Here is a 13085-nt window from a genome sequence, read left to right as displayed (position 1 = left end):
ATGGAACCAAATATACATACAATTACCTCCATCTGCATTGCAATTAAATGACATGGCCACAACTAATTCAAATAAGGAGAGAAACAAATAAGAGATCACTTTTTCTGCTGACTGTATAACATGTACTGAATGTATTCTTAGGAATGAAGGTCCTGTCTGAATCACATATTTATGCATAGCACTCTCATCGGCTGTGATCAGACAAGTGATCATGAATAATGGTTGCATTTAGCAAGCTGCCCCAATGCATTTGACATCCTCAAAGTTCTGATGATCGTTTTGTTTTATAGAATTTTTTAGTAAAGTACGTTTTTCTCTCCAGTTAAGAGCTCTATCGTGGATCACCACTCTGCAAGGTAACAACAAAAATGGTACCAGTGGACTCTATAGGAGAGGCCAAGGTGATTGATTCTCGAGAAAAGAAAGTTCGTAAAATAAACTTAATGGCCTGCATCCATAAATAAATCAGGTATAACACTGGATTAGATCTTCTTTTACATTTATTTACCACAAGAACATTTCATTTCACTCCAGAGGGCTTCATCCCCAATTAATATAACAGCTACTATGAAGTTGATAATGTGTGAAGAACAGCAGAAACAAACAGACTTTCTTTGCTTAATCCAGAATGAATCGTCATTCAGGTTCCTTTATTTGTCGAGCAGCTTGTATCTTCTCCCTGCCGATTTATTTCACTGACTTTGTTGTACATCTAGGGCAGTCCTTTAAATACTTCGATGAACTGCAGAAAGAAAGCATGTAGTTCATAATTTTCTCTTTCTTATTTGAAGATTTATCTCAAAGACTCAATAGGTAAATGACCACTTGGTGATCTATTTCAGGTGGCCATGTACCATTACTGTTCGGAATTTAAAATAAAATCTCCATTTTATTTCTCATTGGAAACCAATCAAAGACTTCTATACCTTCCTCTGCAACTGAATCCTTGACTTCCTCGTCGGGTGACCACAGTCACTGCAAACTAAAAATAACATCTTCTCACTGACAACCATCCCTGGCGCACCACAAGCAAACGTGCTTAGTCTGCTGCTCTACTCTCTCTACATCTACGATTGTGTGGCCAGCCACAGCACAAACACCATCTATAAATTTGCCAATGACACAGTTGTTGTAGGAAGAATATCTGATGGTGACTAGGAGATGTACAGGAGTGAGATAGATTAGCTGGTTGGGTAGCATCACAACAACCACCTTGCATTCCACATCATGAAGTCCAAGGTACTGATTCTGAACTTCAGGAAGAGGAAGTCATGGGAAATTACACAGAACTTATTGATGGTTTTCAGTGGAAAGGATAATCAGTTTCAAGATCCTGGGTGTTAGCATCTCCGAAGAACTACTCCAGGCCCAACATACTGATGCAATTACAAAGAAAGTACAGCAGCAGTTATGTTTTATTAGGATTTTGAGGAGATTTGGTATGTCACCAAAGCCTCCTGTAAATTTCTACACATTTACTTTGGAGAGCAATCTAACTGATCACATTACAGGCTGGTGTGGAGGGGCCACTGCACAAGATCAGAACAAGCTGCAGTAAACTCAATCAAAAGGTATACCTCAAAAAGGCAGCATCCATCATTAAGGACCCCCCACTACCTAGGATATGCCACCTTCTTATTGCAACCATCAGAGGAGGGATAGGTGTCTGAAGTCAAACACTCAACATTTCAGGAACAAGTTCCTCTCTGCCATCAAAATTCTGAATGGATGATGAACCTCAATATTTTTGTTCTCTTTTTCATTACTTATCAAACTTTTAATATCTATTTCTTATTATAATTTATAATATATTTATGTGACTTGTCAGTGATAACAAACTTGACATGAAAGTCTTTCAACATTTCTGAAATATCAGACTAAAACAACGAGAAGTAACACTGTATCTAAAACACACAAGGACAGGATTATGTTAGATCTTGATGCATGTTCAAACCATCCACTGTCAGTTACCAACCAGACTGAATCATGACCCCTTAATCAAGGTACTGGACAAGCTTCAGCACATCAACCTCAAATCAAACATGTTCAACAGTAAGAGGGCAAAGGAGTTAAATTAGACAAGAAAAAATGGGCCCAAAGGTACAAGGCAGTAAATCCACACATTACTGAAAAATAATGGTTTGTCATTGTTTAATTCAATGGTAAAACAGGCTTAAAGGCTGCATGGGCTCTCCTGGTGTTATACAACATGAAAATGAAGATCTTAAAATGGTTTATTTTGGAACCAAAGAGCCACAGCTTGTTGGTGATAATAAACCTGATTCTGAATCAATAAGCCTTGCAGATAGTAATGTATGAACAGGACTTGAGAATTTGGACCTTTCTATGACCTCAAGTTTACAGCAAGCTAAAGAATGGATAAGGCTTTCAGTAGCAGACTGATTGAAACAGAGAGAGATGTAGATATCTTTAATGATATTATCAGTTGAGAATTCCATCTGAGAATCAATTAAAATGCTGGGATTATAAACCAGTATTCATGTTAAGATGTATCTTAATATTTCTTATGAACTACTTGTCTGCAAGAAAATGACTCTTAGGGTAATATGGTGACAGGTATCTACTTTGATAATAAATTTACTTACTTTCTTTTGAAGAGTAAGAATCCTCAAAGCCAAATCCAATGATTTGCAATGTGATTGTAGGAATTTTGTCTCTACATTTCATTTATTTGAAGGAATGTTCACTTACGTAACATTTAATTTCATTTGTATTAATATTCTCAATTCCCCCCTTTATGTCCCTTAATGAATTTACCATTGAGATAAGTGCTTCACTTAATTTCACATGGGACCAGTATGGTGAAACTCTTCCAGCAATTTAAGACATTTCCCTTTTACAAACTGGGTCACAATAACATGTTCCCAGCAACCAGAAAAACAATTTGTATTTCTGCAGCATATTTAATGCTACGTAACATTCCAGGGTATTTTATTGTTGTCAGAATTTGGGGTGAGAGAACAGCTTTTGCTGGGAACAGAAAACAGTACATTTGGTCTTCCTAATATTTAACTACAAGTACCATCTGTTCACCCATTACTCAAAGTCAAAAGCAGTCTCATAATTTAAAGATAGTGGAGGGGTTGAGAAAAGTGCTTACCCTAAGACTTTTGTTGTCAATACGTTGTTTTCAGATAATGTAATTGAGAACAGCATAAAGAATGAAATAGAAGGAGAGCCAAAGGAAACGGTGCAGGAGCAAAAATAGCCAACATGGGCGGTTCTCCAATTTCAAATCACTAGAAAACTATGGAACCACACAAGTACAGTTTTATCCACAAGATCATGGATAGAAGACTATCCACATTGAAGGCTCCAGTCTGATCAAGGACAGGAAGAGAAAGCTTCTTGTAATATATGCATTGGCATAAACTGATAATGAGAATTTAATGGGGTGCTCTGAGAGAGATGACAAAGCTTTATCAGCCAAAAGCACATTCAAAAGAGTTCAAAATTCAAAGTTTTGAAGATGGTGTACTAAAATGGACATTTGGTTTTGTTCAAATTATGTTATCTTTTGTAAAAAAAAAAATGAGTATTTATGTTTAATTCATGATTTTCTTGTGAATATTGTGTATATGATGGTATGTGCTTGTGATGTGGCTGCAATTTTTTCGTTGCAACTGTGCTTATGACAATAAACTTAACTGTAACTTTTGAAGAATAGAGAGCATGAACATAATTTTATTCTAATGTCAGGAATAATAATGACTCTATTAAAGAAAAGGTACAGCACCAAACAGTATCCATTAACATCAGAGACAGGAAATTGCAATACAGTTTGATCATAGCTTCTTCAGAACAAGATAGCTCTAAGCAGCATCTAAAACAATAGTTGTTATATCTTTTGATTTCATATTCTAATTACAAAACAAAATTAAAAATTCCTTACTTGTTTTACATGATAGACAGTCAATTATTCGATTCCATGATGTGCTTTGTATGCTTGAACATCCTGATTATGTTGCTTGAAGAGCTGACATTTAACAGAATGAGTACAATAAACATTTAATTATACATGTTGCACAGTTGATTTACTGGATCCATAATGAATAATCTAGCTGTTGGTAACATAAGTAAGCTCTACATCCTGTAAACATATAATCACACTTTCAACAGTTTGTTTTGCCACCTGCAGAATTTGTGATCTAAATGAATAAATGCAAAATTAATGTGGCACTGAAACAGACGGAGAAGATTCCCAATGTCAGTCTCTGATTTGTATCACTAAATTTTGCTACAGCAGCAGCCAAAGCACTTTCATGTCCTTCAATATTCAGGAATAGGGTTGAGGAAAAATCATATGACCACTTCCAAACAATATGGTCCCTGCCGGACAATGTAGGTCATGAGGAAGCACAGCTTTTAATGCCGCAGATTTCCAGACAAAAGATATAGTTACATCCAAAATGGAAGGACATAATGAAACTGAAAATACGAAAAGTATCGAGACAAGAAATGTTTCCGGCATCCTATGTTATTTCATTTATCATAAAGGAATTAAGTTTTAATTATTTCAATTTTGAAATCTTTGGGTCAAATTTTTAAAAATCACAGCTTTCTGCTTAATTTTCAGTCACTCAAGGTCAAAGAGACTATTTACCTGACACCCTCATCAATATTTAAACACTTAGGAAAACGAATGGATGCTTTTGGAACTTCATTCTAGCTTTGCAGAATGTGGTTGGGAAGCATTACTGGTGATGAAGCTATGGTCCCCGTGAGTAATTCCATGTATAATAAAGGTTATAGAGGGCACTTATAAGATGGAGGTGTAAAGAGGTGAAAAACTCAAAGTAAGCATTAAATGTAGAAGGACTATTTAAATTAGTGGAGGTCAGAAAGTGGAATACGTCGTTGAATGGTACAAGCTGAAGGTTCTCCATTATGCTTGTAAAGTAATGACATTCCACTCTGCTTTGGAGCACCCAGACAAAAGCAAAACATACAACTGGCTGCAGTTATCCTTTACAGCTCAGCATTCAATACCATTGTCCCCACAGTATTAATCACCAATCTTCTAAACCTGGGCCTGTGTACCTCTCTCTACAAATTAATCTTCAGCTTCCTCATTGGGAGCTTTGGCAGTACAGATCAGTAATAACATCATCCCCTTGTTGACAATCATCATTGGTGCACCTCTAGGACGTGTGCTCAGCCTACTGCTCTACTCTCTCTATACTCATGATTGTGTGGCTAAGCTCAGCTCAAACACCATTTATTAATTTGCAGATGACACAACAGTTGCTGGTAAAATCTCAGGTGGCAATGAGGTGGTGTGCATGAGTGAGATAGATCAGCTGGTTGTGTGGTGTCACTACAACATCCTCAAACTCAGCATCAGCAAGACCAAGAGATTAATTGTGGATTTCAAGAAGGGAAAAATTGACAGAACACACACCAGTCTTCATTAGGGGTCTGCAGTTGAAAGGGTAAGCAACTTCAAGTTCCTGGTGTCAAAAACTCAGATGATCTACCCAGGGCTCAGTACATTGATGCAGTCACAAAGAAGGCACACCAGCAGCTCTCCCTCATTAGGAGTTTGAGGAGATTTGGTATGTCACCAAAGACTCTTGCAAATTTCTTTAAATATACTGTGAAAAGCATTCTGACTAGTTGCATCACAGCCTAATATGGAGGCTCCAATGCACAGGATTGCAAGAAACTGCAGAGGGTTGTAGCTCCGTCGTTGGCACATTACCACCATCAAGAAGGAAGTAAATAAGCCTGTAGGACCACAATTCAGGAATAGCTTCTTCCCCTTCATCACTTACTTTCTCAATGGTCCATGAACACAACCTCAGATTCCTTTTCTTTGCACTATTTTTTAAATGTTATAATGATTTTGTCTTTGCACTATAATACTGCTGCAGAACAACTACATAATAGTTGTATGATAGGTTCCCTCAGTCTCCACCTAGCTAACAGGAATTACCTGCCACTCATTTACAACTCATCACCTGCAGCCTATTTAAACCCAGCTCTCATCCACAGTCCTTGTTCACTCACACGAACCAGCCAGCCTCAACCAGTTGCAGCTAGCCTTCGGATATCTTGCTGCCTGTGGTGTTTAGTATCTGTTCTCTCTCAAAATAAACACTATAATCATTAACCCAAAATATTAATCACTGTTTATCTCCACAGATAGTCAACTTGCTGACTACTACTGTTTTTTTTTAATTTGGGGCTCCCAGTATCTAAAACATTTTTGTTTCAGTTTATTTTAAAAAGATCACAACAGCTCTGTATATACATATCCTGTAATAAAAGCTGACTGGGTGCAATGTACTTCTGCCTGAGATCATTTCAGTCTGATAACTCAGACAGGATACAAGCCCTCATGCTGAGTATTTAAAGATTAGTGCAAAACAAATTATTGGGTTTGTAAGGCTATAATGATACGAAATTCAACAGATTAAAGATGTAAAGCTAAACTTTACATTTTATCTAAACGGCTACTAGAATTAAAACTCATTCCTCAAGTTAAAATTTCTTGCTCATTTCCAAACTGGAAAATATAGCCTCAAAAAATGCTGCAAAATACAATGTAATCTTTTCAGCTTAAGTTTTCACATGGGCAATAATGCAAGGGTAAAATATCAACATTTGTAACAAATAACCCTGCATCTTTTTCCTTTACTTCTACAGTATTACTTACTAGAGTCCACAATGCTATTGTACTGCCAAATGCCAGGCCAACTCTTAGCCAGTTTGGATTTGTGTAGTCAGGTTTCCTTGCAGTGAAAGCAGAACGAGTCAAAACTGAAAACAGAAATGGTACTTCAATCATTCTTCATGAGATAACATAAACTTTACATTGTCACAGCATACCTCATGTTTGTACAAAAATGCATCCAAGATCAGGGAAAAATAAGCTAGCCATTTCTCCCAACTTGAACTCCTGTTGAAGACATTAAGCTTATTACTTAAAAAGTTGAAAATACCGACGGACCACTAATAAAAGCTATTTATTTAGGAATGGGATCTTAAATTCACAACTCAACATATGTCACAATCTTCAAGAAAGAAAACCCAAGGGTCTCAATTTTTAAATACTTCATAGCTAGACAACACAGTGATTTATATTTCACAAATAAAGATGTCATTAAAAAAATTGGAGAAATTGCCCACTATGGAACATCTCTGCTTTATGCCATCAATTTTTGTTTCATTTTCAGATCTATTATAGTTGAAAACAGAACATTAAACATTACAGCACAGCAACAGAACCTTTGCACTACAATGTCTACGCTGACCATGACTCTAAATTAAAGCAAACCTTTCTGCCTACACATGATCTATACTCCTTCATTCCCTGCACATTTATCTGTCCAAATGACTTTTAAACACCACTTTAATGTACTCTTCTGCCACCGCGCTGGCATCCTCTTCCAGAACCTACTATTTTATATAAAAAAATACTTGATCCACACATCTTTTAACTTTCTCCTTCTCACCGCCCTCTAATAGTTGACATTTCTACCCTGAGAAAAATCCTAACTACCCTACCCCACGCCTCTCAAAATTTTGTGATGGCTCCAAATTAAATGCAAATTCAGGAAGCTTACAAGATCTGCTTGTACTTGTATGAAATTTTATGAGAAAAGGCTATAAATAATTCATACTTTCTTCAAAAACACATCCTCTCCCTCCCTTCTACTTAAATTCCTCTATCTAAGGGTTCCAGACCTCCTCCAACTGTCCACCCTCTCAAACAAACTTTAGGATTCTAAAGGTAGACACTCCTCTCATAAACAATCTATCGCTCATATTTCACTCATTTCCACTGAAGCAGGTCTTCCATTTGTAGTCAGGACAAGAGAATTAAATTCTGTAGACATTTTTTCTAGGTTCCCCAACCTCACAGAACATGAACACAGATTAAAAACCTGGCCTGTAAAGACAGCATAGATAACTAATGCAGAACAAGAATAAAACGTGTTTAGTTAACTTATCATGCAAAGAAACAAAAGGGGTGCATGCACTGGTGTAGAGAATCAGAATAAAGATAACACAGTGCAGGAAGGTGACTGTAAGTGTCATCAAAGATTATAAAAATTGAATGATTCAGCAGTCTTAAGGACAAGTACTGGTCAAACACTGGACATCTTTCAATTTTGCACTGCATGTGACATCTGCTAAATATGCGTTAGTTGCAAATAAAGAACAGCATTAATGAAGGTGCTTCAATACAAATATACATGCAGTAAAAGCTTTTGTTGAAGAAGTATTAACTAGTGAGCTCCTAGCCCTGAAAAATCCCCGATGACCAAGGACATAGTCAAGGAATTTGCTTTTTTAAAAAAGCAAATTCGTATAAAAAAAATCGTGATTGGCCATCCACACATCCAAGAGTTAAACAGCTTCAACTCGCAACCCAAAACAAATGGAAGATTTATTTTTCTCATCTAGTGTTATCACCATCTCTGTATACGGGGAATGCTTCCCTCAGAGTAATCATTAATACTTTGTGCTGAAACAATTACTATATCAACACTTGATTAGAGAGCAACCCTCAAGTAACATGAGGGTTAAAGAAATTTCAGCCAGTCGTCAAAGGCCTTTGAATGCATTCTATAATAATGAAATACCAACACAAATTTTATCTTTATGTGTTTAAATATAAAGAAACAAGCATACAATAAACCAATAGTCCATGCTGCCATTAAGATATAATATCAAGGCATTATCCATTTCCTGGCTTCCATAAGAAAACAGACTTGAACGCTTTCAAGAAGATACAGCTCTTTACCTGAGGCATTTCATCCCACATGCACTACACTTAATCCCAAATTTGTTATTTCAACACATTTAAGACCGAGGCGGGTTTTAAAACATTTCCATTGTCCTTACATATTAACTGTCATACATGAATCTATTTTACAATCAATTTTATTCCAATGTTAAAACATTTCAGCTAAATTCTAATATACAGTTTAATTTCAGAAGATTTTTTAAACGTTTACCCATGAGATAAAATATACTCAACCTTCAATCTGCTTTGGGAGGTATAGATTGTCTGCTTGCTTTTCTGTTCAATAGTGAGCTTCAGAACATGGCAATAAACCTGTTGATCAGACTTGAAATGTTAACTATGCCTTTCTCTCTCCATGGATGCTACCAAACTTGCTGAACCTTGTGTTTAAACTAAATCAAATGCAGTGAATTTTTTTGCCAAATGTGTACCAAGGTAACTGCATCATGAAAAATTGTGAAGAGAACGGAACTGACTGTACAACCCCACCTGTGATTTGTGATGGAGGAAATACCATTGAGCCGGGACATTTAACCAAGGAACTCTGGCAAGAACATCATGGGCTTATGATCCAACAACTACAGCCATCTGATGGCACAAGAGATGATTCTTTGACATATAATCCAACAAATCCCATCCAAATTTTTGCAGATATAGTATTTATCCAATTCCCTTTTACAATTAACTGAATCTGCTTCCATCTCCCTCATAGCATCAAATTCCCAATAATTCACCACATAGGAACTCATCTCATCTAAAGAACACAGAACATAAACAGCAGGAATAGGCTAACTAGCTGCTGCAGTCAATAGGGCTTATCTTCTCCCTCAGTAGAATTTTCCTGCAAATCTTAATTCCTTGAATAATCAGAAATACAGCAAAGTCTGTGTTGAAGACAATCAATAACTGAACTTCCATCATCTTCCAGAGTAAAAAAATCCAGATTCACCAACTACAAGTGTCAAAGATTTCCCGTATTTCAGGATTATTTTGAAACTGTGATCCTTTAGCCAGGAAAAATATCAACCCCAAATCTATTCCATCAAATTCTGTAAGAATATTGTTCATTTCAATTAGGTCAACTGCCGATCTTCTGAATTCTACAGAAGGCAGGCTTAGCCTATTCACTCTTCTGAATCTAGTCTGGTGACTTTGCTGTACTCTCTCTCAGCAGGTATAATCATATTTTAGGCAAGAAGACCAAAGCTCTTCACAAAATTCACATAAGGTCTCACCAAGGTGTGTTCAAGTTTAGTAAGACACTTATTTCTTGTATTCAAATCCTCTTGAAATAAAGGCCTTACTATTAGCTTTTAATGTTCTTTTCCACAAAGAATCTGATATTCCTTTTGGATATTGACACTTTCTAATCTTTCACCGTTCCACTGTTGTTATTATTCCTACAACTGAATAACCTCACATTTGTTTAAAAACCTCTTGGAGCCTCTTTGAATTCTCTTCACTACATTTCCATTTAGGTTCAAGTCATCAGCAAACTTGGAAATCTTATAATTGGTCCCTTCAGCCAAATTGTTATAGATTGCACAGCCTTCCCAACCTTTGTTTCCTATCTTTTCACCAACTCTCAAGCCACAATGCCAAATGACCTCCAATGCTATTACTCCCAAGGCCTTATGACAGAACAAAAATACTCAATCCTTTCATCTTCTCCAGTAAAAACATTCTCAAGGAATCAAATAGATTAACCAAACATAATTTCTCATTCATAAGCTCAGATGACTTTGCTCAATCATATTACTTTCCAACATGTTCTTTATTACGAGTTCCAGCAAATTCCCACTGTTGTTTGACTTCTAAAGTAAATTTATAATCAAAGTACATGTCACCGTATACAACCCTAACATTCATTTAGAATCAATGAACGACCGCATCTAACAGGACAGACAACCAATGTGCAAAAGAAAACTGTGCAATAACAAAAAAGAGCAATAAATATGGAGAACATGAGATGAAGAGCCCTTGAAAGTGAGCCCATAGGTTGTGGGAACATTTCAGTGATGGGGCGAGTGAAGTTATTCCCTTTTATTCAAGAGCCTGATAGCTGAAGGGTAATTTCTCTCCCTGAACCTGGTGGTGTGGGTCCTGAGATTCCTGTACCTACTTCCTGATGGCAGCAGTGAGAAGAAAGTATGACCTGGATTATAGGGGTCCTTGATGATGGATACTGCTTTCCTGCAATGGCACTCCATGTAGATGTGCTGGATGGCATAGAGGGCTTTAACCATGATGGACTGCGCTGTATCCACTACTTTTTGTAGGCTTTTCTATTGGGCATTGGTGTTTCCATATCAGGCCATGATGCAATCAGTCCATATGCTCTCCAACACACATCTATAGAAGTTTGTCAAAGTTTTAGACAAGCCAAATCTTCGCAAACGTCTAAGAAAGTCAAAGCGCTGTCGTGCTTTCTTCGCAATTACACTTATGTGCTGGTTCCAGGACAGATCCTCTGAAATAACACCAAGAAATTTAAAGTTGTTGACCCTTTCCACCTCTAGCCCCCCAATAAGACCTTCTGTTTCTTCCTCCAGAAGTCAATAATCAGTTCCTTGGATTTACTGACATTGAGTAAGAAGTTGTTGTTGTGGCACATCTCAGCCAGATTTTCAATCTTCCTCCTATATGCTGATTCGGTCTTTGACTCGGCCTACGACAGTGGTGCTGTCAGCAAAGTTAAATATGGCATTGGAGCTATGCTTAGCCACACAGTCCCAAGTACAGAATGAGCAGAGGAGGAGGCTAAGAACAGTCTTGTGGTGCACCTGCAGAGATGATGGTGGTATTGTTAGCAACTTTCTCTTCTTCTCTACCCCCCAACTCCACCTCATTTCATTTTCCTCTAAATGAGAATAACCTTTTCCAGGAGGAATATTGTGAGCAACACATGTGACACAGTAGAACTACTACCTCAGCGCCAGCAACTGAGAATCCATCCTTACTTTGGGCACAACCTGTATGGTTTGAACATTCTCCCTGTGCACGTGTTTGCCCTGGTCTTTGGTTTCCTGGAGTATCCCAAAGGCACATTGGTAGCCAAATGGCTACTATATGTTACCACTAACCTACATGGCTGGTAGAAGAATCAGGATGGATTAGATGGACACATGAGGGAGAATAGATAATGATGAAATAAGAGGAGGAATTTGGAGAACTGAGTTAATGCAACAAAAGCCCCCTCCTCTTTCAGAAAAGAACAAGAATATGAGAACACAGAAAGGGATTTAGCGTTGGAAGACGATTTTTTAAAAAATCACAAAAGGAACACAGGCTGACAATAACAAAAGGTCAAATTTAAACTTTAGCAGACGGAGACAGAAGTCAATAAAAACGCAGTGATATTACTGAAACACCAACACGATTTTGCGAGGGTGAGAGTGGAGAAATGGGCTTTACATGGGCTGTGAGAGGTCAGTTGGCCTGCTACAGCTTTAGCCCTTACTGCTGCTGGGTAGGCGGTCAGCCGAATTCAGGTCGACACGTATCCGACATAAACTGCACACCCGCGCCTGCTTCTGCCCGCCTCAGAGACAATAACACCCGATGCCTGGTGTCCGAGGCCGGCCACAAAATCATCACCCTCGGCCCAGGTCACAGCACAAGGACAGCATTCATCCCCCGATATGGGCCCGGGCCAAGGACGACGTCACTCGCTTCCACCCTCCCGTCTCAGGCCTACTGGTTCCTCAGCGACACGGTCGCCCCGGCCCTCCCGTCGTGTGCTCCTCACCCCGGTACACCTTGGACGAGCTCAGTATAGCGCGAGGACCCGACATCCCTCAACCGGACCCGAAGCTACCAGCACCGCACACAGAATCGAGCAATCGGTAAGTCGGTCGGTTGACGCCGGCCGGGTTGTCTGATGGGCGGGGCTTCCGCAGGCCACTCCGCCGCCTGACGATCCGCCCTCAGTGAGAATCGCGGAGCTGCAGGGGAGGTTCTCATTCCGTCGCTCTTATCTGGACGTTTGAAATTGCACCCGCTCTTAGTGGTAATGGCAGCGGTAGTGGAAATTAATATGTCCTTCCTTGATAGAATGCGGAGACTGAAAGACTGAATTGACCGAAGCCGTGGAGAGCACTGATAGTATGGTCAATATCAATATGGTCCATGAGATGAAATAGATGCTATTAGCTGGCAGTATTATTTTATTCCCGACAGGAAAGGTCATGCTAAGATTGCAGAAAACGTGGATCCTTTCCTGTATCTCAGGAGTCATATCAGAGAAGGCAGGTTTGGATTGTTAAATCAGATATCCCACCCTGCAAAAACTCATTTCAGGGAGGTCTCA

At 38.4% G+C, this 13085-nt stretch overlaps 1 protein-coding gene across 1 annotated transcript; it reads right to left on the bottom strand.

Moving 5' to 3' along the window:
• Positions 1-482: 482 nt before the first annotated feature.
• ndufc1 (NADH:ubiquinone oxidoreductase subunit C1) lies at positions 483-12697 on the bottom strand. Its single transcript, XM_072256223.1, has 4 exons — positions 12525-12697; positions 6680-6783; positions 3914-3997; positions 483-742 (listed from the first exon to the last, which is right to left on the bottom strand). The coding sequence occupies exons 1-3, from the start codon at positions 12568-12570 to the stop codon at positions 3938-3940; spliced, it is 210 nt and encodes a 69-aa protein (XP_072112324.1). The 5' UTR covers positions 12571-12697; the 3' UTR covers positions 483-742; positions 3914-3937.
• Between the last annotated feature and the right edge of the window lie 388 nt (positions 12698-13085).

Source organism: Mobula birostris, chromosome 4, assembly GCF_030028105.1.
Source record: "Mobula birostris isolate sMobBir1 chromosome 4, sMobBir1.hap1, whole genome shotgun sequence".
Lineage (NCBI taxonomy): Eukaryota > Metazoa > Chordata > Chondrichthyes > Myliobatiformes > Myliobatidae > Mobula > Mobula birostris.
The sequence above is the reverse complement of the archived record's forward strand: the minus strand, read 5'-3'. Positions and strand labels throughout refer to the sequence as shown.